This window comes from Saccopteryx bilineata, chromosome 12 (assembly GCF_036850765.1).
Source record: "Saccopteryx bilineata isolate mSacBil1 chromosome 12, mSacBil1_pri_phased_curated, whole genome shotgun sequence".
NCBI classification, from domain to species: domain Eukaryota; kingdom Metazoa; phylum Chordata; class Mammalia; order Chiroptera; family Emballonuridae; genus Saccopteryx; species Saccopteryx bilineata.
Genome location: NC_089501.1, coordinates 8,393,103 through 8,420,370, shown reverse-complemented (window position 1 = coordinate 8,420,370; position 27,268 = coordinate 8,393,103). Strand labels below are relative to the sequence as shown.

At 44.0% G+C, this 27,268-nt stretch overlaps 1 protein-coding gene across 4 annotated transcripts in view; it reads left to right on the top strand.

Annotated features, from left to right (window-relative positions):
- FYN (FYN proto-oncogene, Src family tyrosine kinase) overlaps positions 1-27,268 on the top strand; it is a 230,276-nt gene that overhangs the window by 148,528 nt on the left and 54,480 nt on the right. For 3 of the 4 annotated variants that reach the window (XM_066247764.1, XM_066247766.1, XM_066247763.1), the window contains 2 exons: positions 20,924-21,181; positions 25,177-25,273. In XM_066247764.1, the coding sequence (XP_066103861.1) occupies positions 20,935-21,181; positions 25,177-25,273 (344 nt within the window). In that variant the 5' untranslated portion in view covers positions 20,924-20,934. Of the gene's footprint in view, positions 1-18,738; positions 18,758-20,923; positions 21,182-25,176; positions 25,274-27,268 lie in introns of those variants that run through there. The other variant, XM_066247765.1, reaches the window with a different exon arrangement.

The window sequence follows — 27,268 nt, the reverse complement described above, 5'->3', positions numbered from 1 at the left end:
GAGCTAAATATAACCCCTCTGTCCTGAGACCCACGCACTCCTCTCTGTGTTATCAGTTGTCAGAGTAGAACTTCCAAAAAAAATCTGTGCTTGATCATTACTATTTAGGTGAAAATGAGCTCATTACATGCCAAAGGCTGCCTGATTGGAATGCCTTACCCTGAAACTGACTCTTTGATGGTATGATTCACACTCAGTTTTTTAATCCAAGAGTTGTACTAAAAGAGTTATACTGAAACCTCCATTTTTCTCTAAAAAGATAAACAACCTCCACCCCCACCTTCCAACTAATACATCATATGACTATTGTGGTTCCTTTTGAAAATTCTAGGCAGTGGATTCTTTCTGGAGTTAAAACCAAATAAAGGTTAAGCAGAAATTCAGCTTTCTCCCCTCTTCATTTCCTTTTTTATTTTTTCTTAATTTTTATCAGAATAATTCATTTCACTGTCTACTCAGTTAAACTCATTAAATGTTCACCTTCACCCAAGGTGACTAGTTTGGCGGTGTGGCTGGCCCTGATGGCGACTGGCTGTCTCCTGGGCGGCCCAGAAGTCAGTGGCTGTCATCTGTGCCTGTGATAGAAAGACCAGTCATGACCCCAGGTTCCAGCATGTGCCCTGTCTTCATACACCCATGCTGATTAAACCTGTGGTTTATTGAGAACCTACTATGTGGCCAGATAATGGTCTAGATGTTGTCTATTAATTTGAACCATATGAAATGGGTGTATCCCTTTTTTAAATCAAAGATGGTCAGGTATCAGTAACTTCCTATTAGTAATTAGTAGTAGAATGTAGATATTCTTATAAAAACTGGTATAATCCACATTTTACAGGAAAGGAACCAGAGTAAGTTTAGTCATTGACACAAAATATAAACCCTTCCCCTGGACCCTGGCTTTCTGCCCTTCTGACACCTTGAGACACCGGAAGAGAGAGAACCAGAAGAGGAGAGACATGAAAGGAAACCCCATCTCCAAACTGAGAGAGTGAAACTGAAACATTAAAGGAAAAGTCACTCCTGTCTCTGCCCAGATGATGAGCTGCCTGGCTGGGGCAGTCAGCTCCCTTGAGACAGGCAGCTGGGCAGGCAGCAGGCAGCTCCGGTGGGGGCCACAGCAGCCTCAGGGAGAGACAGAACCCGGCAGGCCTGTGGATGCTGAGATGGGCTCTGTGGCCTCCCTGACACCCAGTCTGGACTCCATTTGTTTACATCATATCATCGTCGTGACTTCCTCCTGACAGAACATCTCATCTCCCACAAATGTGCATCTTGTCAGAACCTCATGTTATTATGAGTTAATTTTTTAAAAGATTTTATTTATTCATTTTAGAGAGGGGGAAGAGAGAGAAAGACAGAGAAGGGGGGAGGAACAGGAAGCATCAACTCTCATATGTGCCTTGACCAGGCAAGCCCAGGGTTTCAAACCGGCAACCTCAGTGTTCCAGTTCGATGCTTTATCCACTGCACCACCACAGGTCAGGCTGAGTTAATAAACTAAAAAAATTGCCTCCACCCTCAGTACATGACTAGTGCTAAATAACAGAGCAGGTGTCAGGTACCCAGTGGAATCGGTAGAGCTTTTGACACCGTGAAGATATTTTTAAACCTAAAAGAACTGTGGCTAAGTGATAATCAGTCCTTTGTCCTGGGGGTATTTCAGTCTCAAAATAGGAAGATTATGAGAATGGACAAATGGAGGGAGGCTTTCTAGCCAATTCATGCACTTTCCCCATTTGTTCACGTAGAAATGGGGGAGGGAGGAACAGCTTAATTTCTCTTCTAAGAAGGGAAATGAATGGAAGTAAGGGTGACAAAAAGCCACCCCATACAACCTCCCTTAACAAGAGCAGTCAGAGCAGAAGAAAGGCAGAGGGAAACTTCCCACAGGAAGGCAGAGAATTCCTTTCACTTCTGTAAAGAGTCTGGTTTATTTTCACTTCCTGTTCATTGTCATTTGAAAGTATTTATCAAAGGCCAGATTGTACCAGGCTCTGTGCTTATGTTGGGCTCGGTACACCTGGAATCACAAGCACGGGTGCCCAGGGAAAGGTGTACACGGAGAAGACACTCCACCTGTGTGTGAAAGCCCCGTGGTCCTTTACCGAGGCTCACCTTTCAGTCTCATCTCTGAAGCCTCACCTCCAGGCTTCCTGTTCCTGGCAGGGAGCTCCACGGTCAGAGCAGCACCCTGCCAGGGTGGGCTTTGTGTTGAAGGTGAGGATGATGATGATGTTGCTGACTCCAAGGGGAAGTGGGTTCTGAGTGAGTAACACACAAGCCAGACCTTGCCGAGGCAGCCCGGGATGACCAAGAAGGAAGAGGAGGAAACAACAGTGAGTTTTCCGAGGTCCTCGGACTAGCCGTCTCTGTCTGGGATCAGAGCCCCGAGGGTAGTCACCGAGCCCTGTGCCTTTCCCCAGCACAAGCTTTCCTCTGGCTGCAACCGCAGGCCCTGGGGAAACCCAGCTCCAAAGACAGAGATGAGCTGATACTGTAAGCCTTCAATCCCAGACCCTTACAGTAGAGTGAACCCCTCACATTGCTGATGGAGCTATTAAAATGCAGGTTCCTGGGCCTCCCCTAGACCTGCAGGGTACACATATCCCCTGGCATGTTTCTTTAGGGCACGCGCCTAAGGGACTGGAAATTTCTGCTCATAGGATAGATGCTTCTTGATCTTCATTAAATAATGTAAAATTGTTTTTCCAAATTAGTTGTACCAGTTTACATCCCACACCAGTAGCGTAAGTGAATTTTGTTCCACATTCTGTTCAGTACAGGAGGTCCTTAAATAACATCCTTTTGTTATAACGTTGATGAGATGCCATAGGAACTTAATTCTTGGTAATATCAATTAGCCTGTGGTAAAATGTGTTCCATTATACATGGATGCATCACAGTTCCCAGAACCTACCAACAACGTAAAGTGAGGACTTGCCATCCTTGGTATGGGCAAACTGAACATTCTGCCAGGAGCATCACTTCTCTATGTTGGAATCCCAACATAGAAACAAAGGGAGGCCTGGCCTGTGGTGGCCCAGTGGATAGAGTGTTAACCTGGAGCACTGAGGTTGCTGGTTCAAAACCTCGGGCTTGCCCGGTCAAGGCGCGTATGAGAAGCAATCAATGAACAATTAAAGTAAAGCAACTACGATCTCACTACCCTCCTTCCTAAAATCAATAAATAAAATCTTTAAAAAAGAAAATAAGGGAGGATTTGGGGTAGGCTTTATTTTGTTTTGTCTTGTTTGAAAATTGACAGTTTTGTCACCTGGCCTAAATGAGAAAGCAAAATGCTCTGGTACCAAAAAAAAAAAGAGAGAGAGAGAGAGAGAGAGAGAGAGAGAAAAGAAATTGATAAACTGCATTTGTTTGTTTTCCAGTGGGGATACATGGCCAAAAGTAAAAAAGGAGAAATTTATTTAAGCTTTCTTTTTTTTTTTTCTTTATTTATTCATTTTAGAGAGGAGAGAGAGAGAGACAGGGGGGAGGAGCTGGAAGCATCAACTCCCATATGTGCCTGACCAGGCAAGCCCAGGGTTTCGAACCTGCGACCTCAGCATTTCCAGGTCGACGCTTTATCCACTGCTCCACCACAGGTCAGGCCCCTTAAGCTTTCTTTTAAGCTGAAGAAGAATCAAATGTTTGAGGCACAGAAGAAACAATAGACTGTAGGGAAGATTAACCAACAAGCATGTTAAAACAGAAACAGATTTAAAACAGTGGACGTACAGTTAGTAAAAACAAAGTTAGTAAATAGCTTAGTAGTTTGGAAAGGCAAGAATTGGTATAAATAATCAGTGTGTTCTATAAGAGATACATGGATTCACTAATTTTTAGCAACAGTTGAATTTTAGCAATGGAACCTCCGTAGAAAATGCAAATCTAAAGAAGGAAGCAAGATGGCTGGGAAATGAAGAGGCCTTTAGAGAGGAGCACACTCAGGGAATGTGTGTCCAGATTAAAAATGAGACCTGGTAGAAACCCGGACTGTGCAGGCTGGTTATACAAAGAACCTTTTTTTTTAACCCTGGTCTGATAATCAGCATGTCAGGTCAGCCTTTGTCAAAAAGAATTATGGCAAAGCTGTTGCTTGGGCTCATTCCAGTGTGTACCATTGTTACTCGCTGAGTCAGCCTGGGTTGTATTCAACCAGAACTGGGGCAGTGTGAAGACATATTCGGGTCATTGTTACCTGGAGCTCAGCGCGAACGCTGGGGACAGGCCGGTTCTGCTCAGTGCTGGGACAGATTACTGCTGCTCAGGTCTGCTGATTGTTGGCTGTTGCTGGTGGGTGAGCACAAGTTTCCATCCTCGGACTGTGATGAGCCTGCAAATGTGAGCAGAGCCGTTGTGGCTAAAATATAAGCCATCTTCTGACATTTGTCCAGAGAATTGGTTACTATTATGTACTTCATGCAAAACAGGTGTAACTGCCACTTCTGCTTCGTGATAAAGACACTCCTATTTGACTTGATGAAGTAAACTCCCCACAGCTGGAGGGGGAGGGTGGTGGGACCCTGTTGACCTTACACTTACCTGCACCTCTAACTCGAGCCCCTTCTTTAGGCTCCTCTTGTGAATATCAGAGGACATTAGCTGTTACCTGACCTTTAGTGGGTAGTTTTTCTCCAAATGTCCTGCATTACAGTATCTATCTCTGTTGTTGTTTGTCCTTGTCATGTTTAGGCAGCTAACTACACAGCTGCACAACAAGCCTTTATTTCTTTCCCACTCTTACCAGCCCCAAAAGATCCTGGGGTTTCTTCTCTGACAGGGCACTCAAAAAATGTAACTTACATAGTCCCATAGTAAAGCACCTCTGCAGCAATTTGGTTTAGATCTTTATGCTTACAGACAGCAAAAGCTATAGCTTTGCTACAGCTGGGGATGATTTATGAGGTATGAATTATTCGTAGACACATAGCTAGAATGGATAGAGTTGTTGTCCAGCTGAGTAAGTCACATCTGACTCAGATGCCTCTCTGTCCACCCGTGTGCAGTCTCTTCCCATTCTTTGCCTCCCTGTCTGGCTCCCCCATGCTTCTCTTCTTCCTCATTTCAATATGTGCCTATCAATACCCAGTTTTACTCCCACTTAATACTAAGTGTTAGCCAGCTAATGTACAAATGCTGGAGCCTGTGAGCACATGGTTAAGAGTATACATCTTAGATTCAGCCAGATCTGAGTTAAAATCCAGCCTTAGGAAAGTAATTTGACCCCCCTACACTTATTTCCCCCATCTGTAAAATAGTACTGGTGATAGGAATACTGAGTTCACAAGGCTGTTGATGGGTTGAAGGAGATATTTTACTGATTTCACATAGCGAAGCATCAGGCACCATAATGAGCGCTCAGTAGAATGGACACATAGCTATTTATGATCTGGCTTTATTTCCAACCACTGCCCCAGCTGCACATATCCATTCCATTAAGATATACTATAATATAATATATATTAATATAATATATATTAATATAATATACAGTGGTACCTTGAGATACGAACAGACCAACATACAATTTTTTAGATACGAGCTGCGACTTGGTCCGTATTTTTGTTCGAGATCCGAGCAAAATTCCGAGATACGATTTGTGATTTGAGAATCTCCTGCTAGTTGGCGCGTTGACGCACGGGTCCAGTATCGGCAGTTTGATATACAAGTTGACTGACTTACAAGCTCGGTTACAGAACGAATTAAATTCGTATCTCAAGGTACCACTGTGTTATATATTATATATAATAAGATATGACATATGATATGATATGATATGATATGATATATGATATGATATGATATGATATGATATCCATTTCCTTGAGCAGGAGCCTGTCTCCTTCACTCTCCAAGCCCAAAGACTCGCAACATGCCTGGCACATGTTTCAGCGCTCCTTAAATATGGGAACAAATCAAATAAGTCATGTGAAACCACACCTCTGTGCTCTCAGATGTGCTGTCTCACCCCCTCCTTGCCTGAACCGATATGTAGCCACCTTCACAGTAGCTGACCTGGATGAATTGGGCTTCCTCTGGGCTCCCTTCCCAACCTGGGTCCACTGATTGACTTGTCTGTCTCCCTCCTAAGTGCCATATACATAAGCTCAAAGGCAGGGCCCTTGTTTACTGGATTTTCTACTCACAGTCCTTTGCATAGCACCTGTCACAAAGAGAGTATCAAAATATGTTCGTTCAATGTAAATAAAAGAATAGGTGCAGAGAGACAAGAATGCAAGGGAAATTAAACAGTTGAAAACTGGTGATTTTGTTACTATGGTGATTTCTGAGTAACCTTTGTTGGGGGAGTTTCTTTGTTCTTATTATTTTCTTTCTAACTTCCTCACTTCCAGCAGTTCAGGAGGGGAACAGCTGTCCTAGGGAAGAGCCAGAGAGAGCTGGAGCCTCATAGTGATAAGGCTTTTGCAAAAAAAGCAAAGAAGATGGCTGGGAGCAGAGCATGCTTCTCAAAAGGGAGCCTGGAGTCCTGGAGTAGTCAGAAGAAGATGTGATTGATTAGACACGGGCATGGATCCAGGTTTCAGGGCTTGGGTGGTACTGGGCAAGTAACTTAAACTTAAATTCTGTGAGTCTCCGGTTTCTTCACTGTGAAATACACTTTTAAGGTTGTTCTGAGGAGTAAATGAAATACCATATGTGAAGTGCAAAGCAGAAAATAAGTTCTCGATAAATGGTAGCTATTGTAAAATTTCATTAGTGTTGTTATCCTACTAACCTGCCTTAATCCAAAGTTAACTGTCAGTATCAAAGGAAGTTAGACGCTCTTAGTAGTTCTAGAGCAGCGGTTCTCAACCTGTGGGTCGCGACCCCGGCGGGGTCGAACGGCCAAAACACAGGGGTCGCCTAAAGCCATCGGAAATACATATTTACTATTAGAATTGAGGCTAATTGGCCAATAATAAAATATGTATTTCCGATGGCTTTAGGCGACCCCTGTGTTTTGGTTGTTCGACCCCGCCGGGGTCGCGACCCACAGGTTGAGAACCGCTGTTCTAGAGGCAAGAGGAAAAAACAAGTGACCTTTGACCTCTGTGTTTGGATTACTTCCTTCTTTTGTTGGGGTATGGGCTACCTGTTAAAATCAAAAGATTCCTACCTCACTTTCCCCCAGAAGAGTGGCTCACAGAAGATAGATGTTCATGCTTCTTTCATGGTAGGGTCTGAGACCAGAGCTTTAGGGTGGACAAGCAGCTGTACTTCATAAGGCCATCCAGGTCCCAGTTTCCTTCTGTCCCATAGCTCTTCCATTCCCTGTTAGGTTGCCATCTCTGTTCAGTTAAGCCAGTTCAGCAGCACGACATCCACTTTTCAGTCCACAAGCAGTGGGAAGGAGAATGAGGTACAACTCACTCCCTTTTGAAGGACACAGCAGTTGAATATATCCCATCCATTTACAGCCATTTATCCAGAATTAAGTAACATGGCCACACCTAGCTGCAAGAGAGTCTGAAAAATGTACTCTTCAGCTGCATAGCTATACTAAGCCTTGTTAAAGCTCGATTACTGTGAAAGCAAGATGGTGGATTTGGTGAGATAGTGAGCAGTCTGCCACACCCTTCACTTGCCTTCATCCTCCCACAACTCACTTATTTTCAGATGTATATGAATTTGGGCCTCAGAGTTGCAAGGCTGTGTTCCTTTATGCCCAGGACCAGAATCCTGCTGTGTCAGAAAAGGGGAGAATAAATTTCTGTGCTGTCATCTTTAAGGACATAACCTCAAGTTCAGTTACTCTGCAAGACAACACTCTAAAAAAAAAAAATCATACTCTGCCTCATTGATATTCCAAGGGAAAAGTCACTATTGAATTGCTTTACCATAAATTTTATAAGCAATAATAATTATAAAATGTCACTGGTATATGAACTAGTCTTCCCTTTTTGGTTTTGTTAACAGAAACTTGACTGGATTTCTATCAGGTGCCATGTAGGTCATCAAATGGTCTAGCCCATGTAACATGTTCCTCCCACATAAAGTGGCCACAATTTGTCATCCCAGATGCTGTTTTTTATGCTGCTGGGGAAAGTACCACTGCCTTCGGTGGGTTCCGTGTCCCCTCCTCTTCCTCATCAGCCCCTCCTTTAACTCCCTTGTCTCCCTGCTGGCACTCAGCTCGCGGTCACGTGTGCCGCCCTCCTGTGAAGCCTCACCTCAGCAACTGCCACACTGCCCGCGCAGCTGGCCCACCAGGTCAGGAGGGATGACACCAAGGGCTTGGAAAGTCCCCCTTTCCTTCCAGCGAGGAAGTGGGGGGAGGAGGCTGGCTAGAGTCAGCCCACCTCTCTGCTCCCCTTATTCCCATCGTTGCTGTCACTGTTGTTCTTTGTCCCAGTAGAGGCCCTGGAATTAGAGAGAGGTATCTTTTCTGACAGCCTACTTTGTCACCATTCACACCAAAACAGCTGCTGAGAAGCTTTGAAATTCTAAACCACTGCAAGGGGTGCAAAAATTATGGCTCCTGGTGTTGCTGATTCCTTGCAACTTAAGAAAGTGCCAACATAAAGATCCAGAGGGGCAGGAACCGGACTTCATGTCATTTTTCAAAGAAAAGACACCAGCCTCAGTTCTAAAAACACAATGCAAATGGCCTCACAGCCAAAGTCTCAGGGCAGTAGATTTTGATAGGCTCTGACTGCATAATCAGGTAAGTGCTCCTTAGAAAGGAGAGACAGGGAGGTCACAACATACACATGAGCTCGAGGGCAAAAATTGTCTTATTCAAATTCACTCTGTTTCTTTAAAGGAGTGGATCTTTTTTACTAGAACTGGTAAATCAAGGGGAGAAAGAATTCACTGTTTTTTGAAAGGATGAGGCCACATTTACAGCATCATCTGGCGAGGAACCTCTGTGGAGCTGGGAAGACTGGCAGAGAGGGTTTTTGTTTAACATCTGAAAGTGAACTCCTTGGCTTTCATTCTCAGCATCGGCGGGGAGGGGCATTGGTGACGCCTATTCAAACAGCTGCTTTGTGCTCATGTGTTTTCTTGTGACTTAGCCAGGTGACACCCTGACCCTTGGGCCCTCAGCCAGTTCAGCCCAGAAAGCCAGTGTCTGCCGCTGTGGCCCAGATGTGACACTGACTTTCCTGTTTCTCTTTGCTAGTTCATGAATAAACATTTTTGTTTTTATTTTTGTTTTCCTCTGGTTGTTTTTATAGAACAGAGCCAAGGAGGGTGGAAAATGCTTGACTGAATATCAACACTAGAAAGGAATATCTTTGTTGGATCTTTTATGTTTCTGAAAATTTCAGGTTGCATAAACCAGTGTTGGTATTCTATGTCCTACTTAGGTTGCCCTAGATTCTAGGGCCTGGGGAATTCTAGTCAAAGTCAAAAGTTGATCAAAATGCCAGGCTGACTATCCTAACAAGAAAGGGTGAAAGGAAATACAGCATTGTTCTGCCTGGTGCCCTCAGCTGGTCTCCTCGTCCCCACCACCAGCAGACATCCAGAGAAGGACAGCACTTTGCTTCCTCCTCCCGACTCCTGAGAGCCATGCCCGTGTGTGGTCTTGCAGAGACCTCAGTAACCAGAGCTCCTTGGTTAGGGTCCGCGGGAGACTTGAACAAGTACTGTCATTCTGAGTTTATTGGGTTTCCCTGGATACCTAGGAGTTTGGGGCCCAAAGGGTCTCAATTTTCCACTAATCCAGCCACCCCACTGCTGGTTCTGTAATCCCAGATTCTGCCACTTGCCACCAACATGATCTTGTGATTGATTGTATATTCTGGCTTTGCTTAATCTATGCCCTTAAGTATATTTCTGTGGCTGTTCATCTGTGTGTATCAGCCCCTCACTCCCAGCACCACTCCCTCACTGCCTCTACCAACAGATGTTATAAACACACACTCAGAAGTCTCTCTGCCCTTTGGTGCTGTCACTTTTCACACCTTTCAAAAGAGGTTACCTCTTAACCGGCTTTAGAATCAATCACTCTCCTCCCTCTCTTTATTCTTAAATTCATGAACTATACTTCATCGACATATGGTTGTTATCAGTTTATATACAAATTAATTCAGTGATTGATAAGATTAAAGGGACCTTTCTTATTAAAAATGGTGATTTATTCTTATTATTAAAATGGTGCGTTTTCACAAGCAAAATAGCCCTGGCCAGTTGGCTCAGCGGTAGAGCGTTGGCCTGGTGTGCGGGGGACCCAGGTTCTAGTCCCGGCCAGGGCACATAGGAGAAGCGCCCATTTGCTTCTCCACCCCCCCCCCTCCTTCCTCTCTGTCTCTCTCTTCCCCTCCCGCAGCCAAGGTTCCATTGGAGCAAAGATGGCCCTGTCGCTGGGGATGGCTCCTTGGCTTCTGCCCCAGGCGCTAGAGTGACTCTGGTCGCGGCAGAGCCAACACCCCTGAGGGGCAGAGCATTGCCCCCTGGTGGGCAGAGCGCCGCCCCCTGGTGGGCATGCCGGGTGGATCCCGGTCGGGCGCATGCGGGAGTCTGTCTGACTGTCTCTCCCTGTTTCCAGCTTCAGAAAAATACAAAAAAAAAAAAAAAAAAAGAATTTCAAAATAGAGACAAACTCATAGAGAGCAGGCTGATAGCTTTCAGGCTGGGGGTTGGGACAGGGTGGGGATGGAGGGGTTGAGCAAAAATGAAGAAAAGTCTTAGACTCAGACTACAGTGTGGTGATTGCAGCGGGGGAGGAGGAGGAGGGCACGGGTGGAGGGATAGGTGGTGATGGGTAGAGACTTGACGTGGGGTGGAGAACACAACACAGTGTACGGATGATGTGTTGTAGAATTGTGCACCTGAAACCAGTATAATTTTGTTAACAAGTGATACCCCAATAAATTCAATAAAATAAATAAAATGGTCCATTCTCAATATAGAAGATCAAAGAAATAAAGAAACAGAAGAAAGAATGGTCGCTTGTAGTGTTACCACCTACACACTACCAGCAAACATCTCAGTATCTTTCATTCCCAACAATTATCAACTTTCTAGTTACATAGTCTCAGTAATCTGACCCTTCTTACATATAACATGAGCATTTTTCCATATTACTAACAATTTTGTGTATACATAAGTATTTTTTGTATTTTTCCGAAGTTAGAAGTGGGGAGGCAGTCAGACAGACTCCTGCATGTGCCCGACCAGGATCTACTCAGCATGCCCACCAGGGGTGATGCTCTGCCCATCTGGGGCATTGCTGCGTTGCAGCTGGAGCCATTCCAGCACCTGAGGCAGAGGCCATGGAGTGTTCCTCAGTGCCTGGGCCAACTTTGCTCCAATGGAACCTTGGCTGCAGGAGGGGAAGAGAGAAATAGAAAGGAAGGAGAGGGGGAGGGGTAGAAAAGCAGATGGGTGCTTCTCCTTTGTGCCCTGGCCGGGAATCGAACCTGGGACTTCCACATGCCAGGCCAACACTCTACTGCTGAGCCAACCGGCCAGGGCCTCATAAGTTTTAATTTCTATTTAATTTTATATTATAGTCATGCCTTATAATTTCTTAGCCATTGCCTTCTTGCTAAGCAAGTTTTCTAATTACAATTTAAATTATAAATAACACTTCATAGAGCCTCTTCATATGTCATTTTTTTTAAAGTATCTCAGCACAGACTCAGACAAAGAACAGGCCCATTTTTAGGGTTTTTAAAATAACATTGCCAAATTGGTTTATGAAAAAGTTACGTTCATATTCCCAGTCTTCTATCATCAGTTTATGAGAATATGCACTTAAAGGAAACTTCATCACACAATTTCTTGTTTAAATTTTGTTAATTTAGAGGTGAAAGTATCTCACTAATCTAAATTGTATTTCTTTGCCCATGAGGGTAACATTTTCCCATATATTTCGCAACTTGGTTTTTTTTCCTTGAATTGCCGATTCACATGATTTCCCATTCATCTAATCTTAAGGTTTTTATCTATATAAATTCCTTATATATTAGAATATTAACCCAAGATAATTGAAAGCATATCCTCACAAAAGCTTATATATGAATGTTCATAGCAGCAATATTCATAATAGCCAAAAAGTGGAAACAATCCAAATACAGTGGTGCCTTGAGATACGAACAGACCAACATACGAATTTTTTTTAAGGTATGAGCTGCAACTCGGTCAGTATTTTTATTCGAGATCCGAGCAAAATTCCGAGATATGAATTGTAATTAAGTTTCTGTGGTTTCATTTTAAGTAAAGAAAGTGCAGTTTTAGTTTTGCTTAAAGTAAAGAAAATGCAGTTTTAGTTTACATTTAGTGTTAAGAAAGTGCAGTTTTAGTTTACGTGTCTACAGTGCCTGCGTTCCTTCCTCCCTCCCTCCTCTGCCATTCACCTCCGTTAGCTGCACTCGTCTGTCTCCAAGGTAAGAATACAGTACTGAATAACACTTTTTTCTTTTATTTCATATATTTTGTTATGCATTGGTAAAGTATACATGTGTATTTCTTAATTAAAAACTTTTTTTTCATAATTTAGGATGGTTTGGGATATTTCACAGGGCTGGAACGGATTAAATCTATTTCAGTTATTTTAAATGGGAGAAATTTGTTTGATATACGAGTTGACTGACTTATGAGCTTGGTTACAGAATGAATTAAATTCATATCTCAGGGTACCATTGTATCTGTCAACTGATGAATGGTAAATATCAAGTGGTATATCCATACAATGCAATTGTTTTCAGCCATAAAAATAAATGAAGTACTGGTCCATACAACAAAATGAATGAATCTTGAGAACATTATGCCAAGTAAAAGAAGCCAATCACCAGAGGCCGCATATTATATGATTCCATTTATGTGAAATGTCTAGCATAGGCAACCCCATCGAGACAGAAAGGAGGTTAGCGGTTGCCCTGGGCTGGGGTGAGAAGGAAATGGGGAGTAAATGTTTAATGAATACATGTTTCTTTTGGGGGTAATGAAAGTGTTCTGGAATTAGATAGTAGTAATGGGATGTGTGTGTGTGTGTGTGTGTTGTAAATGTACTTAAAACCACTGAACTGTACACTTTAAGAGGGTGACTTTTATGGTGTGTAAATTATATCCCAATAAAAATAAGGTAAAATTTAAAAATACCACAAGGAATATCAATATCGTCCAAAAAGGGGTGAAGGGAAGCCTGAAAAACTTTACAGTCTGTGCTCTAAATCTCTCCACACCTCTAGACAGTTAAAACGTATCCCTGTTTTACCAGCATTTCACTCCAAGCAAAGTGAGTGTACGAAGAAACTTCTTCCTCCTTTTGGAACTTTTCCACGGTTTGGTGTTAAACCCTCCTCTGGCCACTTGGGTTTGGGAATGGTTCCAGCATTTAGTTGACTGCAGTGTTAAATCTACCATTGGCGTCTAATGCTTCCATTTCTTTTTTATTAAGTGCTCTTGAATCTCTGGGCATTGGGGAATGGAAGGCAGATACAGAGGGAAGGAACATACTACGTGGGCGTGAGCTGCCGCTTCTCAGCCTGGGGGTCATTTGAACAAGACAAGCCAGAGAAGGGGAGCCCAAGAAATATTCTAGGTGCCAGGAATGTGGCTTTTCTTAAAGTAGTGTGACATCTTAGGAGTGGTTCCTATTAGGTTCAGCTCCCTTGCTGTGCAATAGAAAACAACCTCCTCCCCCTCTAACCCTCCGGAGGCCTCTGCAAATCGTGCATAAATGATCAGATGGGCCTGGCTCTTCCTTTTCTCATTTCTGAAGCAAAGCTTCGATTTGATTTTTTAAATAGGCTCTGTTTTCCCATTGTTGCCTGTGGCCCGTGCTGGCATTGTATAGATTTCTGCTTTGACATCAGTCTTCTCACCACAGAGAGGTAGTGCTTTATCACTTGTGTTTGGTGGGGAACTCGCCCTCACAGGACTCCATCAAAGATTAGGAATCTGTTTATTTTGTGCTTGGAGGCGGCATTACACGTGCAGCTTAGTTTATGCAGTAAATATGTTGCAGAAAGTTTTGCCTGTAAAAGCAAATCAGGTTTTAAGTGTAGTGGGAAGGCTTGCTTTTATACCAAGGAGACTGATGCTGCCTCTTTCATGATATATATAAATACTCCACCTAGGAAATACAAGGAGACTAAGTGCTTTAGTGTCATTGGCTCAAATGTTCATTAAGATACCAAACTACACCAAGGAAGCGGGTGACTCACCACACCTGGCATGGTCCCAGCACCCCTACAGAGCCAGTCTCGGGGGCTGGGGTGTGAATGTGGGAGAGTGAGGCCCAGGCCCTGAAATCAGGGCCCCTATTAGTCATGCACATGAAGTTAGGTTCTGTAGAAGTAGGGGACCTTCCCCACAAGTCTCTCCCTCCACTCATCCCACCCTCGCACCTACACCCTTGCGTGAACTGGCCTGGATTCCATGAGGCAGGAGGCAACTCGCAGCGTAGAGGTTTCATGTGCTGACCATGGAATCAGTCTGTCTGCTATCAGATCCCGTTTCCACCCCTGACTGGCTATGGACAGGTTCCCAGCCTTGTCTGTTCCTCCGCTGTGGAGGAGGGGACTGGGAATACTGTACCTCCGTCTCAGAATAGTTCTGACACTTGAGTGAGACAGCAGGGCCCTGCTCTTTCCCAGCCTCCCGAGTCCTCTCAGGCTCTTCTGTCCTGGCCTCCACAGAAGCCAGCATTGCCTGCACGCCCTTGTAGGGTGTCAGGACCCAGTGTCCTACAGAGAGGGTTGGAAATCATCATAAAGGATTGAAATTGTTAGGAATTTTGGGTGACAGGTCTTGTGGCCCAACTACTATTGCTACCGACGTAGCACTCATCAGTCACTAAACGTCCTGCTTCCCACAGTTACAGGGGGGAAACTAAGGCTAGCCTTCCCTAGCCTTCAAGGGATTCGTTTTCAATATTGAGAATGTAGCAAAACGCCCCAGTTTGATTCTTATGGGTATTTCCAGTTTCACAAGGCCCAAGAGCCCCTGCCATGCGTCTTCTGCCCCGAAGTCATTTCTGATATGTCTCTGCCACATCTTCTAATCCTCTTGCCTCCTGCTATTAGTGTTGACTGAAAAAGAGAGTTTGCTTGTTTTTTTGTTTTGTTTTGTTTTTACAGGAACAGAGAAATAGTCAGAGAGAGGGATAGATAGGAACAGACAGACAGGAACGGAGAGAGATGAGAAGCATCAATCATTAGTTTTTCATTGCGACACCTTAATTGTTCATTGATTGCTTTCTCATATGTGCCTTGACCGTGGGCCTTCAGCAGACTGAATAAACCCTTGCTGGAGCCAGTGACGTTGGGTTCAAGCTGTTGAGCTTTTTGCTCAAGCCAGATGAGCCCACGCTCAAGCTGGCGACCTAGGGGTCTTGAACCTGGGTCCTTCCGCATCCCAGTCTGACACTCTATCCACTGCGCCACCGCCTGGTCAGGTGAGGGGGTTTGCTTGTTAAGCTGCCAGTTTTTGCTTTTCTCCCAGAGAAGGGCATGGAACTGTGAAGTAGATCTACAGTTCAGCTCTAAATTCTTTTTTAACTGGTCCTGTCTCATTACCTGTGTTTGTTTGTTAGGTTCCCTTTCTTGGCCTTTCACTTTTGTTTTGATACCTGCCCAGATAGAGCAGAGACCAGCTAAAGGGACGGAATGATAGCACTAGGATATATGCCACGTCAGAGTACAGCCCAGTGGGGCTTTCTGTCACTCTCCAAAGTCTGGGCTGTCAGAAGCAAGGATGATGAATTATGCCTAAGGGCTGTCACTTTTCCACATGCACCTAGGCTGGCTTCTGAGATGGAAGTGCTTACACTGCTGAAATTAAAGTTATTTGTTGTCAGTTTCACCTTTCTTCTTTTCCGCCATCTTGTCCTCTGCTTGCAAGTTTATGTGTCTCAAGAGAAAGTAATTTGCTCTTACAGAAGACTGCCAGTAGGCATTTTCCATTTTTGGTACCTAGCCCTCACATACACCTGAAATCTCAAAGTCCTGCAGCATTATAACCTGAGCATACAGGCAGTGCTTTATTGATTGGCCTATGAGAAAACAGGAGCATAACTATGTTTAATGACCATCTAGCAGACGAGGTCATCACCTCTGGCGTTAGTGGAAAGAATATACATTCATCCAGACTCACTGTATATGCCCAGAGTAGCAGATAGATTCCATCTTTTATGTCAGCTTTAGTCAATCACTTGGGGGTTATGTGAAGATGGATTCTGGGGCTTCACATGGCCTAGCACCAGAAAGTGCGATGGCGTCTTCCCTGCTCATGGGAGGAGGGAGTGGCAGTCCATGGAGTCCCCCTTTGGCAACCTTTCCTGGAGTTGCTTAATGCTGTTAGTACATCTGAAAAGAGTCAACAAACTAAAGAAATTATAAATAAATCGGGTTTTACATGCATTACAGAAACAGAGCCCCTCCGTTTGTAGGATCAGCAAATAGGGAGCTCCATAGCTATAATCTAGACACCTTGACCACAGGCCCAGGATTCTGTTGGTCACAGTGCTTACCCAACAGTTTTTCTAGGCATAGTAGCGTGCAGAGAAAAATGACCATGAGTTCATGGTGTATGATTTACTACTGCTCAGAGTAACTCCAGGTCCCCACTTTCAGAAAGACATTACAGTTTCCGATTGCCCTACCGATCCTGAGCAAGTATATTAATACATTTTATGTTCATTATGGACCTACAACATTAGCCATAAAAGCCCCACCACAAAACTGTGCATAATAAAGATTGTTTTTATTTTAACTCAAATGCTGAGAAGTTTGCCTTATGGCAAGGAGCCTGAAGTCACACTGAGTACAACTCATATAGCGTCCTCTGACTCTTCCATCAGGAAATGGTTAGTCAGACCACCCCAACTGGGAGGAAGAAGACCACAAGTTCTTATACAAATATTTTCATTGTGATTAACTTATAATGGCTGAGTCTGCATTTACTGATTTATTTCAGTTTCTTTGTGTTTGTCAACAGAGGGAAAAGAATAAGCAAGATCTGGGCAGAAATGTTCCTTACTCAAAATCCCAAATGCATGAAGTGGTAATGGAGCTGTGCCTCCTATAAGAGAATTGTTTTCTCCAAAATTATTTGGATCAAGTTTTGGTTTTATGCATTTAAACATTTCACAAATATTTATTAAGCTCCTACTGTGTGCCAGACACTATTCTGGACACTAGGGACATAATAATGAAACAAACAAAAATAATAATAATAACCCCTGTCTTTAAGGAGCTTACTATTTATTTCTGTTCGTTATTCATAGAATTATAGATAAGCTGTTATTCATTTATTACAGTAGTAATATTTTAGTAGATTTTGAAAATTGTTTTTTTCTTATTTGGGTTAGATGTAGGGTCCTATTTTTGGCAGAGTTCTAATGTAGGCTTTGATTTGTTTTGTTGGAGTTGTGAAAGTAGTTTATAATGAGAGTTCTTACAGATTTTAGAATCTTTTCTCTATCACAGGGACAAACTTCCAGAGAAAAATTAGAGCATTTCATGTCAATTTTTAAATTGTCTCCTTTTGTCTAGCATTTCTATTTTCCTAAGGAAGGCATTCTCGATTTGCATGCTAATAACATACATACAGGGGAAACAGCTGTTAAACTGTTTCAAAGATATAGCTAAATCAGATTTCTGTACCTTGCTACTATTAACATTTAGAACTCAGTAATTCTTTGTTGTTTGAGGCCATCCTATTCATTGTGGGATGTTTAGCAGCATCCTTGCCTCTACCCACTAGGTGCCAGTAATACCACTTATCCTCAAGTTGTGACAATCAAAAATGTCTCCACACATTGCCTAATACAGTGGTGCGCCCTAGATTTCCAGGTGCACCCTATGGTATTCCAGAGAAATATATGCCTGTTGGGGACTAAAAAATCAACAGGGATTTTGGGGGTACAGAGGTGTGGGCAATTGGCTGTAAGCTGACAGTCTGCCCAACCCCCCACCTCACTTGCCTGATTAGGTTGCAAAAGGCTGTTAAGCTGTGGTGCTGGATTGTATACACTATCCCCCATGTTCTCCCAAAGACTGGAGGCAAGTTTCTTCTATCCTTTGTTTGGTGTAAAGTTAAGATGATATGTATGGTGGGAGTTTGCTGCACTCAACACAATTAAGAGTAAGAAGAGAGGAATTATTCAATGTATTGATGAGGAAATGAGAGTTTGCCTTTCAAATATATGCCCAAACATTGAAGAAACCTCTAGGACACATCAGGCTCACATTTCTCATAAACACAAGAATGAAAAACCTTAACACATTCGCACCGGGACCTGACAAACTTACTAAATCTTACTAAGAATGTATCTCAATATATATATAAATATATCTATATCTGTATCTATAGGTAGATATAGATATATATAAAGATACATTTTTTGTCATTTTTAACCCCTTTTTTACAAATTCTAAAAAGCATAACTCAAAAAATGTAACATAAAAATGTTTTTTTAATGTCAGAATATATACGTATTTCATTTAATTACCATAAAAGCACACTTGGACTTTAGTTTTTTTCTTTAATATTTGACTTAATCATTATAACATATTTCTCAGAAATTTGTATATAGTGTGCCTACAATTATTTTTAGGATTTTAAATGTGCCCCGACTTCAAAAAGTTGGAGAACCACTGTATGTCCCTTGGTGAGACAAAGTCAGTCCTGGCTGGGGATCACTGCTGTAAATGATGCTATTCTGTGATTCAGGTCTCACGCCCTCTGAGTAGTACATCAGTGAAATCCTTGGAAAACATCTGGGACAAGAAGTGTCTTCTGTCTGTCCTTTGTAGAAGCTTAGAGTAACTTTCCACTGTGAAAGAGATAATATAAAGTGAGCAAGACATTTTTCAGTCTTATGAAGCAATACCAATAACAAATGATGAAATTTCTTCAGTAAATCATGACTTGGAGATATTTTGCATTTCCTATTGGAAACTTGTTAAAATTGTATTCATTTACCGTAAGTTAGAGAGCATGTTGGACATAGTATACTATAAGTTAATCTCAAATGATTTATGAGTAAATGTGTTCCAGATTTGGTGATCTCAGTTCAAGCAGTAGGCGGCTCATTTCCAAATGTTTCCATTCTCAGAAACTGACCTTCAATTCACTAAGTATTTATTGAAACATGTAATATGAGAGGACTTTAAAACAGTCCAGTATTGATTCTAGGACCCTGTGCAGCAGGAAAGCAGTGCACAGAACAGTGCCTCTGTCCCCGTCCCCCCCAGTCTCCATATCTGACGTGGCACTCCCCCTTTGGCTTGCAAGATGCCATAGAAAAACCACCTCTTTCATTCTCCTTCACGGCCTCAAGTCCATTCCCATCCTATACCAGCTGTGCCCTCCCCAGTGACTACATGTAATTACACGTGATGTCATGTGTTTGGTTCTTTGGGCCCAAATGGGCCCCTTTTTAGAGTTTTGCCAGGGACATCCATTACATGTTCTCCCTCCCCCCTGTCAGCTTGAGAGGGCCTTGCAGTCCCATAGTGGGGTCATTTACCCAGCGTACCTTGTATTTCTGAATCATCTTCACTTCTCACACACACCAGTAGATTCAGAAGTACAGGGCAAACTGCTGATAGAAGTCACTGAATGAAAGGTTGGTCTTTATGCAGAGAGAAAGAAAGGGTGAAAGAGAAGCATAGTGGGCTGTAGAATTGTCACTTCGTCAATTGCTCTTTACTGAACACCTACTGTGTGTCAGGCACTGGCAATATAGCTGTAATAAAAATGGACAGGGCCTCGGTTTCCTGGAACTCACAGCCCATTGGGCAGTGAAACAAGTGGACAGGCCATGTTTTAATGTGGTGCAATAAGTGCCAATCTGAGGGAAATCAAGATGCCAGGGGAGCACTTGAGAAGAACACAGCCTGGGTGAAGATGGAGAATCATGGAAGGCTTTGCGAGGAAGCAGTGTCTTAACTGGGGCGTGAAGGATATGTTGCGTATCAAAGAGGAGAGGGAAAGAGTATTCAAGGCCATGCTCCAAGGCCTGAAGGAGAGCAGAAAACATGGAACCTTTGAAGAACTGAGAAGTTCAGCATGTTTGGATAGTGGAGTGTGAGACAGGAAGAGTGGGAAGTAAACAAGAAAAAGCAAATAAGGAAGCTTCTCAGGATTCTGACTTGAGCAACTGGGGATCAGTCATGCCACTTACTGAGATAAGGAGCTCAAGAGAAGTAGGTTTGGAGGAGGGTGGGTGGCGAAGACTCGAGTTTCTAATCCACCGCTGCCTCTAGAACACGGGAATGCTTATTTTGTGTTTTTGAAAGACGTCAGAAGCTAATGGAAATGTAAGGAGTTCAGCAGCTTTTGACGACTTCGTTATAGTAGGCTGTAGTGACAAACTACAAATATACTTCGACCTCATAGATTCTGCCAGCTTAATTTTTTTTAATGAAATTTTTCATCCAGCAACTCTTTCTTCATTTTGATACCTATCATTATCTTATTGCTTACATTTTACCAAATGAGTCCTGAAGAATTGGGTACCCAAAAGTGAAGAAGCACGGTGAGTCCTTTCACGCTGTTCCTGCCTTTTCCAACACCCCTCTACCCTCTACTTTAAATTTCCTTTGCCGCAATGGAGGCTTTTATCCTAATATTGTGTAGACTCATTTTCTAGAGCATACGTTATTTTTTGAGATGACTAAAGAAAAGCATAATGATAAGTATTATTGGGCTGTCTTCAGGCAAGTGTGTGATAGCACAGAATTTCAAGGGGTGCAGACCTCGTGTGAGGAAAACTGCTGCATGGTGAACATCAGTGCTGGATTGATCCCACTGCTCAGAGCTTATGGGGGCAAATGTGATTGTCAAGCTAAGGGCACTGACGCCGCTTCTAACCACCAGCCCTAGCCAGTGCGCTCCCTCAGTCCCTCGCAGGCCCGCGATGCCACAGGGCAAGCCTCACCACGGAGCCCTCGAATAGTCAAGCAGCCGACATCTGAGGAGCACCTGAGTTCACATGCCTCCTTTATTTTCTCGGCAGGAGCTTAGATAATGGGCTGTGTGCAATGTAAGGATAAAGAAGCCACGAAACTGACGGAGGAGCGGGACGGCAGCCTGAACCAGAGCTCCGGGTACCGCTATGGCACTGACCCCACCCCTCAGCACTACCCCAGCTTCGGCGTGACCTCCATCCCGAACTACAACAACTTCCACGCGGCCGGAGGCCAGGGACTCACCGTCTTTGGGGGCGTGAACTCATCCTCTCACACGGGGACCCTGAGGACCCGAGGCGGGACAGGTGAGCCCAGGCCAGCCCAGGCGGAGGGCTGAGGGGGGAGGGAGCAGCTGCTCTTCATTATTTTGGCAATTGAACATTTGTGCTCCAGCTCCTTTTGACTCAGGACTTAGTATGTAAGGTTTTGTTTTTTTACCAACTTCCACCTTTCTTTTACCAGAGAAGGGGCTGTAAAAAAAAAAAATCCAGAACTTCATGTACACATCAAAATGCTGGTGACAGTGGCACGGGGACCCCACATTGCTGCTGTGGGAGTTCTGCACGGGTGGCTCCGAGACAGAAGGCCCCTGCGGCACCTCAGGCCGGAGGCTCTTGGCCCTGGCTGGCTGGCTGGCTGGCTCCCAGGTCCTGGGGCAGCTTCTTCAAAACCCAGGGGCCTGAGCCTCATCGCGGGACTTTTGAGTCAGAAGTTCCAGGACCAGATCTGAGAGTGTGAATTTTGAATTTTCCAGATGTTAGTGCACTTCTATCCCCTGCTTAAAAGCCAGGGGTAGCGCCTTCTCCCTCGTCTCCCTAATCGCCAGCCGGGGGTCATTTGGCAGCATGGTTTTCTGGCCATTCGTCATCTCTGATTCTCTCTCTGACCTCCCCATCATCTCCCGTGCGACTGGGTTTATCAGCCCTCAAGTATTTTCGTGTATCTTTTGCATTTTAAAATTGAATCTTATCTATCCCTAAGGGATCTTTTTCATTTTTTTTTTCTTCTCTTCCCCACAACAGGCTGTTTTACTGCCATGTACATTTGCTGACTTAGCTAATACTTTGCAAAATATCTGGCACGCAGTCTCAGACATACATTTTCTGAAACATTTGCAAGTTATCTCATGTATCCTTAATCTTCCAAATCTTCTCTCAGTATGTGAATCAGGGTAACTAGACATTGGACCTTATTTGTTCCAAAATTGTTTTGTTCATTATAAAAGTTTAGAGAGGTACACATCAGCCATTGTTCTCTCAGCTCATCTAGGAGCCAGTGTCTTATATAAGGACCCATTGTACCTTGTTACCTGGGGAGTCAGTGCTACTGAGACATTAGCAGGGGTTCTCCTCCCACTGCACACACCCAGGCAGGGGTCCTGACCCAGAGCTTTGGGCATTATGTCCTTGTGTTATGGTGGCTCTAGCTTTCCCTGTAAAGCAGGTCTTGCGTGGTTGAATGAATGCTGGGAACCCTTACGTATCCTTCCTGGCTCCCTGGAGGGCACCTAGAATGGAGGGAGAAAGGAAGGGGCTGTTAGGCTGGCTAGGGAAGTCTCATGAGGGAAAAAAGCTAACACTGCACCCAACACACACTCCTGCGCCTGTGAGTGCTTCTCCAGAGAGACTGAATTCTGCTGGCGCAGGCACGACCTTGTCCATTCGTTCATCAGTGCTAGATCTGAATCCCTGTGTCTGCAGGTATCATTCATGAAGGCACTACAGAGGGTCTTAAAGCTACTTGCCTTGAACATGTGGGTCTATACTACAGTCAGGGCTAGTTTTAATATAGGAGGCCATCTGGTACCTGAATAAATTTGAAAGATAAAACACAGTACCTTCAAATATTGACAGATCTTTCTGCCTGTGTTATTTGGCTTTATTACATATGCATGTCCTTCTTCTGCCCACCACTGTTTTCAGTGCTATAAGGACAAGAATGGTGTCGGTGTGTCCCTGTGACCTCCTCTGACTCTCCCTCCCTTCTCTAGAAGAGAAAACCCCCAGTGAGGACTTGCTGGCTAATGGAGTGAGAGAATGGAAGTCTCCTCCTCATGCGCCTTGTCTTCCACACAGTGCAGCTTGGATTTGTTTTTAAATTCTGTAATGAAAGGAATGTGTTAACAGAGTGTTAAATGAGAATAAAGAATAGGCATGACTTTACAGGCTCCTACTTTTTCTGTTTTAAGCCAGTCTCTTTTCTAATGTTTTAAAGAAATTGAAAGAAAAGAAAACAGTTGCCAACTGAGCCCTGCTCTGCAGGGTCAGACCTTCTCAACACCAGCTCTCCTATGAGAAGTCCCACTTGGAATGGGGTAGAAACTCAAGCCCCGCCACCCTTTCTGGTTCTTGAATAGTCCTAGGAGCACATCTGTTCCCTACATCGCAAAATGGCAGTTTGGTAAAGAGTGGAATCCATGTTGTGTGTTCTTTAGGTCACCTCAGGTACTTTAAAGTACAGTGTGTCCGTAAAGTCATGGTGCACTTTTGACCGGTCACAGGAAAGCAACAAAAGACGATAGAAATGTGAAATCTGCACCAAATAAAAGGAAAACCCTCCCAGTTTCTGTAGGATGATGTGGCAACATGTGCGCATGCGCAGATGATGACGTAATACCGTGTATACAGCGGAGCAGCCCATGGTCATGCCAGTCGAGATGTGGATGGTACAGAGGAAGGTTCAGTGTGTTCTGTGGCTCACTAAATTCGAATCCGTGACCAAAGTGCAAAGTGAATATCGGAGCATTTTTAACGAAGCGCCACCACATAGGAATAACATTACCCGGTGGGATAAGCAGTTGAAGGAAACCGGCAGTTTGGTGGAGAAACCCCATTCTGGTAGGCCATCAGTCAGTGACGAGTCTGTAGAGGCTATACGGGATAGCTACCTAAGGAGCCCTAAAAAATCTGTGCGTGAGCCCACATGGAACTGCACTGAATAGGTATGAAACTGGGAGAGTTTTCCTTTTATTTGGTGCAGATTTCACATTTCTGTCATCTTTTGTTGCTTTCCTGTGACCGGTCAAAAATGCACCATGACATTACGGACACACTGTATATGTAGATCACAATGAGCAGCCAGAGAGCAGAGAAATGGGACATACTTGTTATCAAGTGCCACATAATAAATTACAATAAAACTTAGCAGCTTTAAAACAATGCACATTTATTATCTCACATTTTCTTTGGGTCAGGAATCCAGGAGTGACTTAGCCATGTCCTGTAGTTCAGAATCTCTCACAGGCTACACTCAAGGTGTGTTGCCCGGGCTGTAGTCGTCTCACCGTCCAGCTGAGAAGGATCTGCTGCCAGGCTCATAGCATTGGCAAGATTAGGTTTCTCACTGGCTGTTGGCCGGAAGCCACCCACAGTTCTTTGTCATGTGGGCCTTTCCAACATGGCAGTTTGCTTCATGAAAGTATTTGAGCCCAAATGACAATAGAATGAGTCCACTAGGAAGCCAGAAGTCACAATCGTTTGAAGCCTGATTACTCAAGGGACATCCCATCACCTTTGCCAGATTCTTTTGGTTAGAGGCAAGTGGCTCTCTCAGAATTCTCCCTACTATATGGAGGAAATCCTAGGCCAAATGGGACACTGAGCATTCATTGCTGTTAATAGCAAACTGCTGCAAAGCAGGAAGGGCCTATGTGGGAAGTCAACCAGATGAGAAGAGAAAGGGTGGGTATGAGGAAGAGCAAGTACTTGTACAAGTCAGTGTGAGGGTGGGTGACTTCACAGGAGAAGGGGAGTGAGAGAGGAGTCGTGAAAGCAACTAAAGATGCCAAGAGCAAGAATCCTCTGCTGGGTGAGCATCTACAGAGAGGGTCCCACAGCGCCCAGGCTACAAGTCTCCTGCTGTGCTCTGCATGTCTCTTACTCGTATGCTGGGGGAGAGAGTGATGCGTTTTACCCAGAACCTAACACGGCTCCAAAGTGTCGGATAAAAGGTGTCTGTGATTGCTGCAGAACTCTGCAAATCTGAGCCAGCACACTGCAGCTGCTCCCTCACTGTGGACATGACATTAGCATCTATCTCTTCCCAAAGATTTGGTCTAATGTGTGCAGAGAAAAGTCCTTCAACCCAGGTTTTAGTCAAATTAAACAATTCTTCCCCTACAAATACCAAGGCATAAATTCAGCCCTGTGACTCTGGTTTCACACATTAATTACAAGGCCACATCATGTCATCCATGCTGATTAGCTGTAGATTTTGAGAAAGAGGTTTTAGCAAAGATTTCATTTCTTGGCATTAATTTCCTCTTGTGTAATATCTCCCCCCCTTTGATTCATTTTGTCAGGAGTAACCCTGTTTGTGGCCCTTTATGATTATGAAGCACGGACGGAAGATGACCTGAGTTTTCACAAGGGAGAGAAGTTTCAAATATTGAACAGCTCGTAAGTTTGGAGAGGGAGGGGGAAGCGCGCATGCCTTTCAGATTGGGGAAATATTCTTGTTGCCAGTCTGAGCCTTTTCAGACATCTGAAATGCTGAAAGAACCCTTGTTCATTTCATTAATTCATACCAATTTAATTTGAGAAACAAAGAGTCATAAACCAGTGTGGTGTTTTACTACACTTTCTGTGCAAAGAGCTCTTTGGAAGGCACCCTAGTAGCCGAGTCAATGATTTTGGTGTAAAGGTTGTAAACGCACTGGCATCCTTCTCTGCATAGCTACATTTTCAGGTGATTGGCACAAAGTCTGGTGATCCCCGCTGCCCTCCCTCTCTCTGGAGGTTTTCTTCACATATCAGATGTTGCTCTTGCTAAGCCCTCCCTTAAGGCTGGCAAACGTTCCTTCTGTTTTCAAAACTGCTAAACATTCCAGTTTAGTGAAGCCTGTGGAGGCGTTACCCTATAATGAAAACTTGCAAGTGACTAAAATCTTTGTGAGATGGAAAGAGAAATGGTTTTGCCCACTCATGAGTAACTACAATGTGTGCGTTTTAAATACAGCAGGGAGAACAACAGTTAAACAGGCAATGGGGAAATTTCAAGGGTGAGAATCACTCTCTCTTCAAATGCTGCACTTGATGCCTACATTAGGAAGAGTAAATACGGGTCACATTTTCCTGTAGTTTTTAAATATTGCTTCTGTTCAGCTAAGGCGGTGTGCACGGATAGGGGCCCTCCGGAAAAGTCCAGGCACTAAGGGGAATAGTGGTGTCCCCCGTCAGCAACACAGGCCTTCTTTCCTGCACCTTAACTTTTCCTTGTGAGCGCTTCTCAGTGGTTGGGAACAAATGCCACTCCCCACCTAGGAAATTCTCGTCTGCCTCCAGGTCTGGCTGCTCTGTCCTCTGCTCCCTGAGCAAACTAGATTTCATGATGGCAGAAGGACCTGAAGCCTGACCCTTCCGCTTTCCAGAGAGCGTGAGTGAAGGCAGGGGAAAGGCGGCCCTGCTCACGCCAGCAGGTCCCAGGAAGGAAGTGTGGTCATGGTAACAGGGAGCTGCCCCCGGCCCTGAAAACCGCTTCCTTGGAAAGCTCACCCCTCCCCTGGGATGCTGCCACCTCTCAGAACCAAACACTAGATTGTGCTGCCTTTCAACAGCCAGAACAGAATTCCTCCCGTGCGAGCCCAGTGACTCTTCTGGACTTGAAGACATGTCTGTGTAGAAACCAGCCTGTAGTCAGGAGCCAGCAGGAGGCAGGGATTCTGGGTTTGTTTGATTTTTATTTTTTTAAAGACTTTATTCATTTTAGAGAGAAGAGAAAGAGAGAGGGAGGGAGAGAGAAAGGGGAGGAGGAGGAGCAGGAAGCATCAATTCCCATATGTGCCTTGACCAGGCAAGCCCAGGCTTTGAACCAGCGACCTCAGAGTTCTAGGTCGACACAGGTCAGGCGATTCTGGGATTTTCTAATTATTATTGTCATCATTAAGAGAGATGTGGGTACGGTTTTTGTTTTGTTTTACTTTGTATTTGAATACATGCAGAAAAGTGCACATGTCAAAAATGTGCGTGGTGGCAGGTGCACAGCAATAAATTGTGCTAAATACCACTTAACTCTACACTTGAAAATGGTTAAAATAAGTTTTATGTTATGCATAATTTACCACAATTTTTTAAAAAATGTACAGTTTGCTGAATTTTCACAGACTGAGCATGCCTTTGCAACCCCCAGCCAGATCAAGAAGACATTACCTGCCCCCCCAGGGGGCCTCCTCCTGCATTCACAGGAAATTTACTTTACTTAGATGTGTAGTACATGTTATTTATGCATTCCTCAGTTGATAGGCATTTGAGTTGCTGCTACAAACAGTCATGTACAAGTTGTGTAGACATGTCTTCGGTTGGCTTAGGATGAAAGTGGGTTCAGTGGATTGCTACTTGCTTGCTTTCCCCTGCTTTGTTGAAGTTAATGGCTCCTCTTCAGCACTTCTGAGTGCA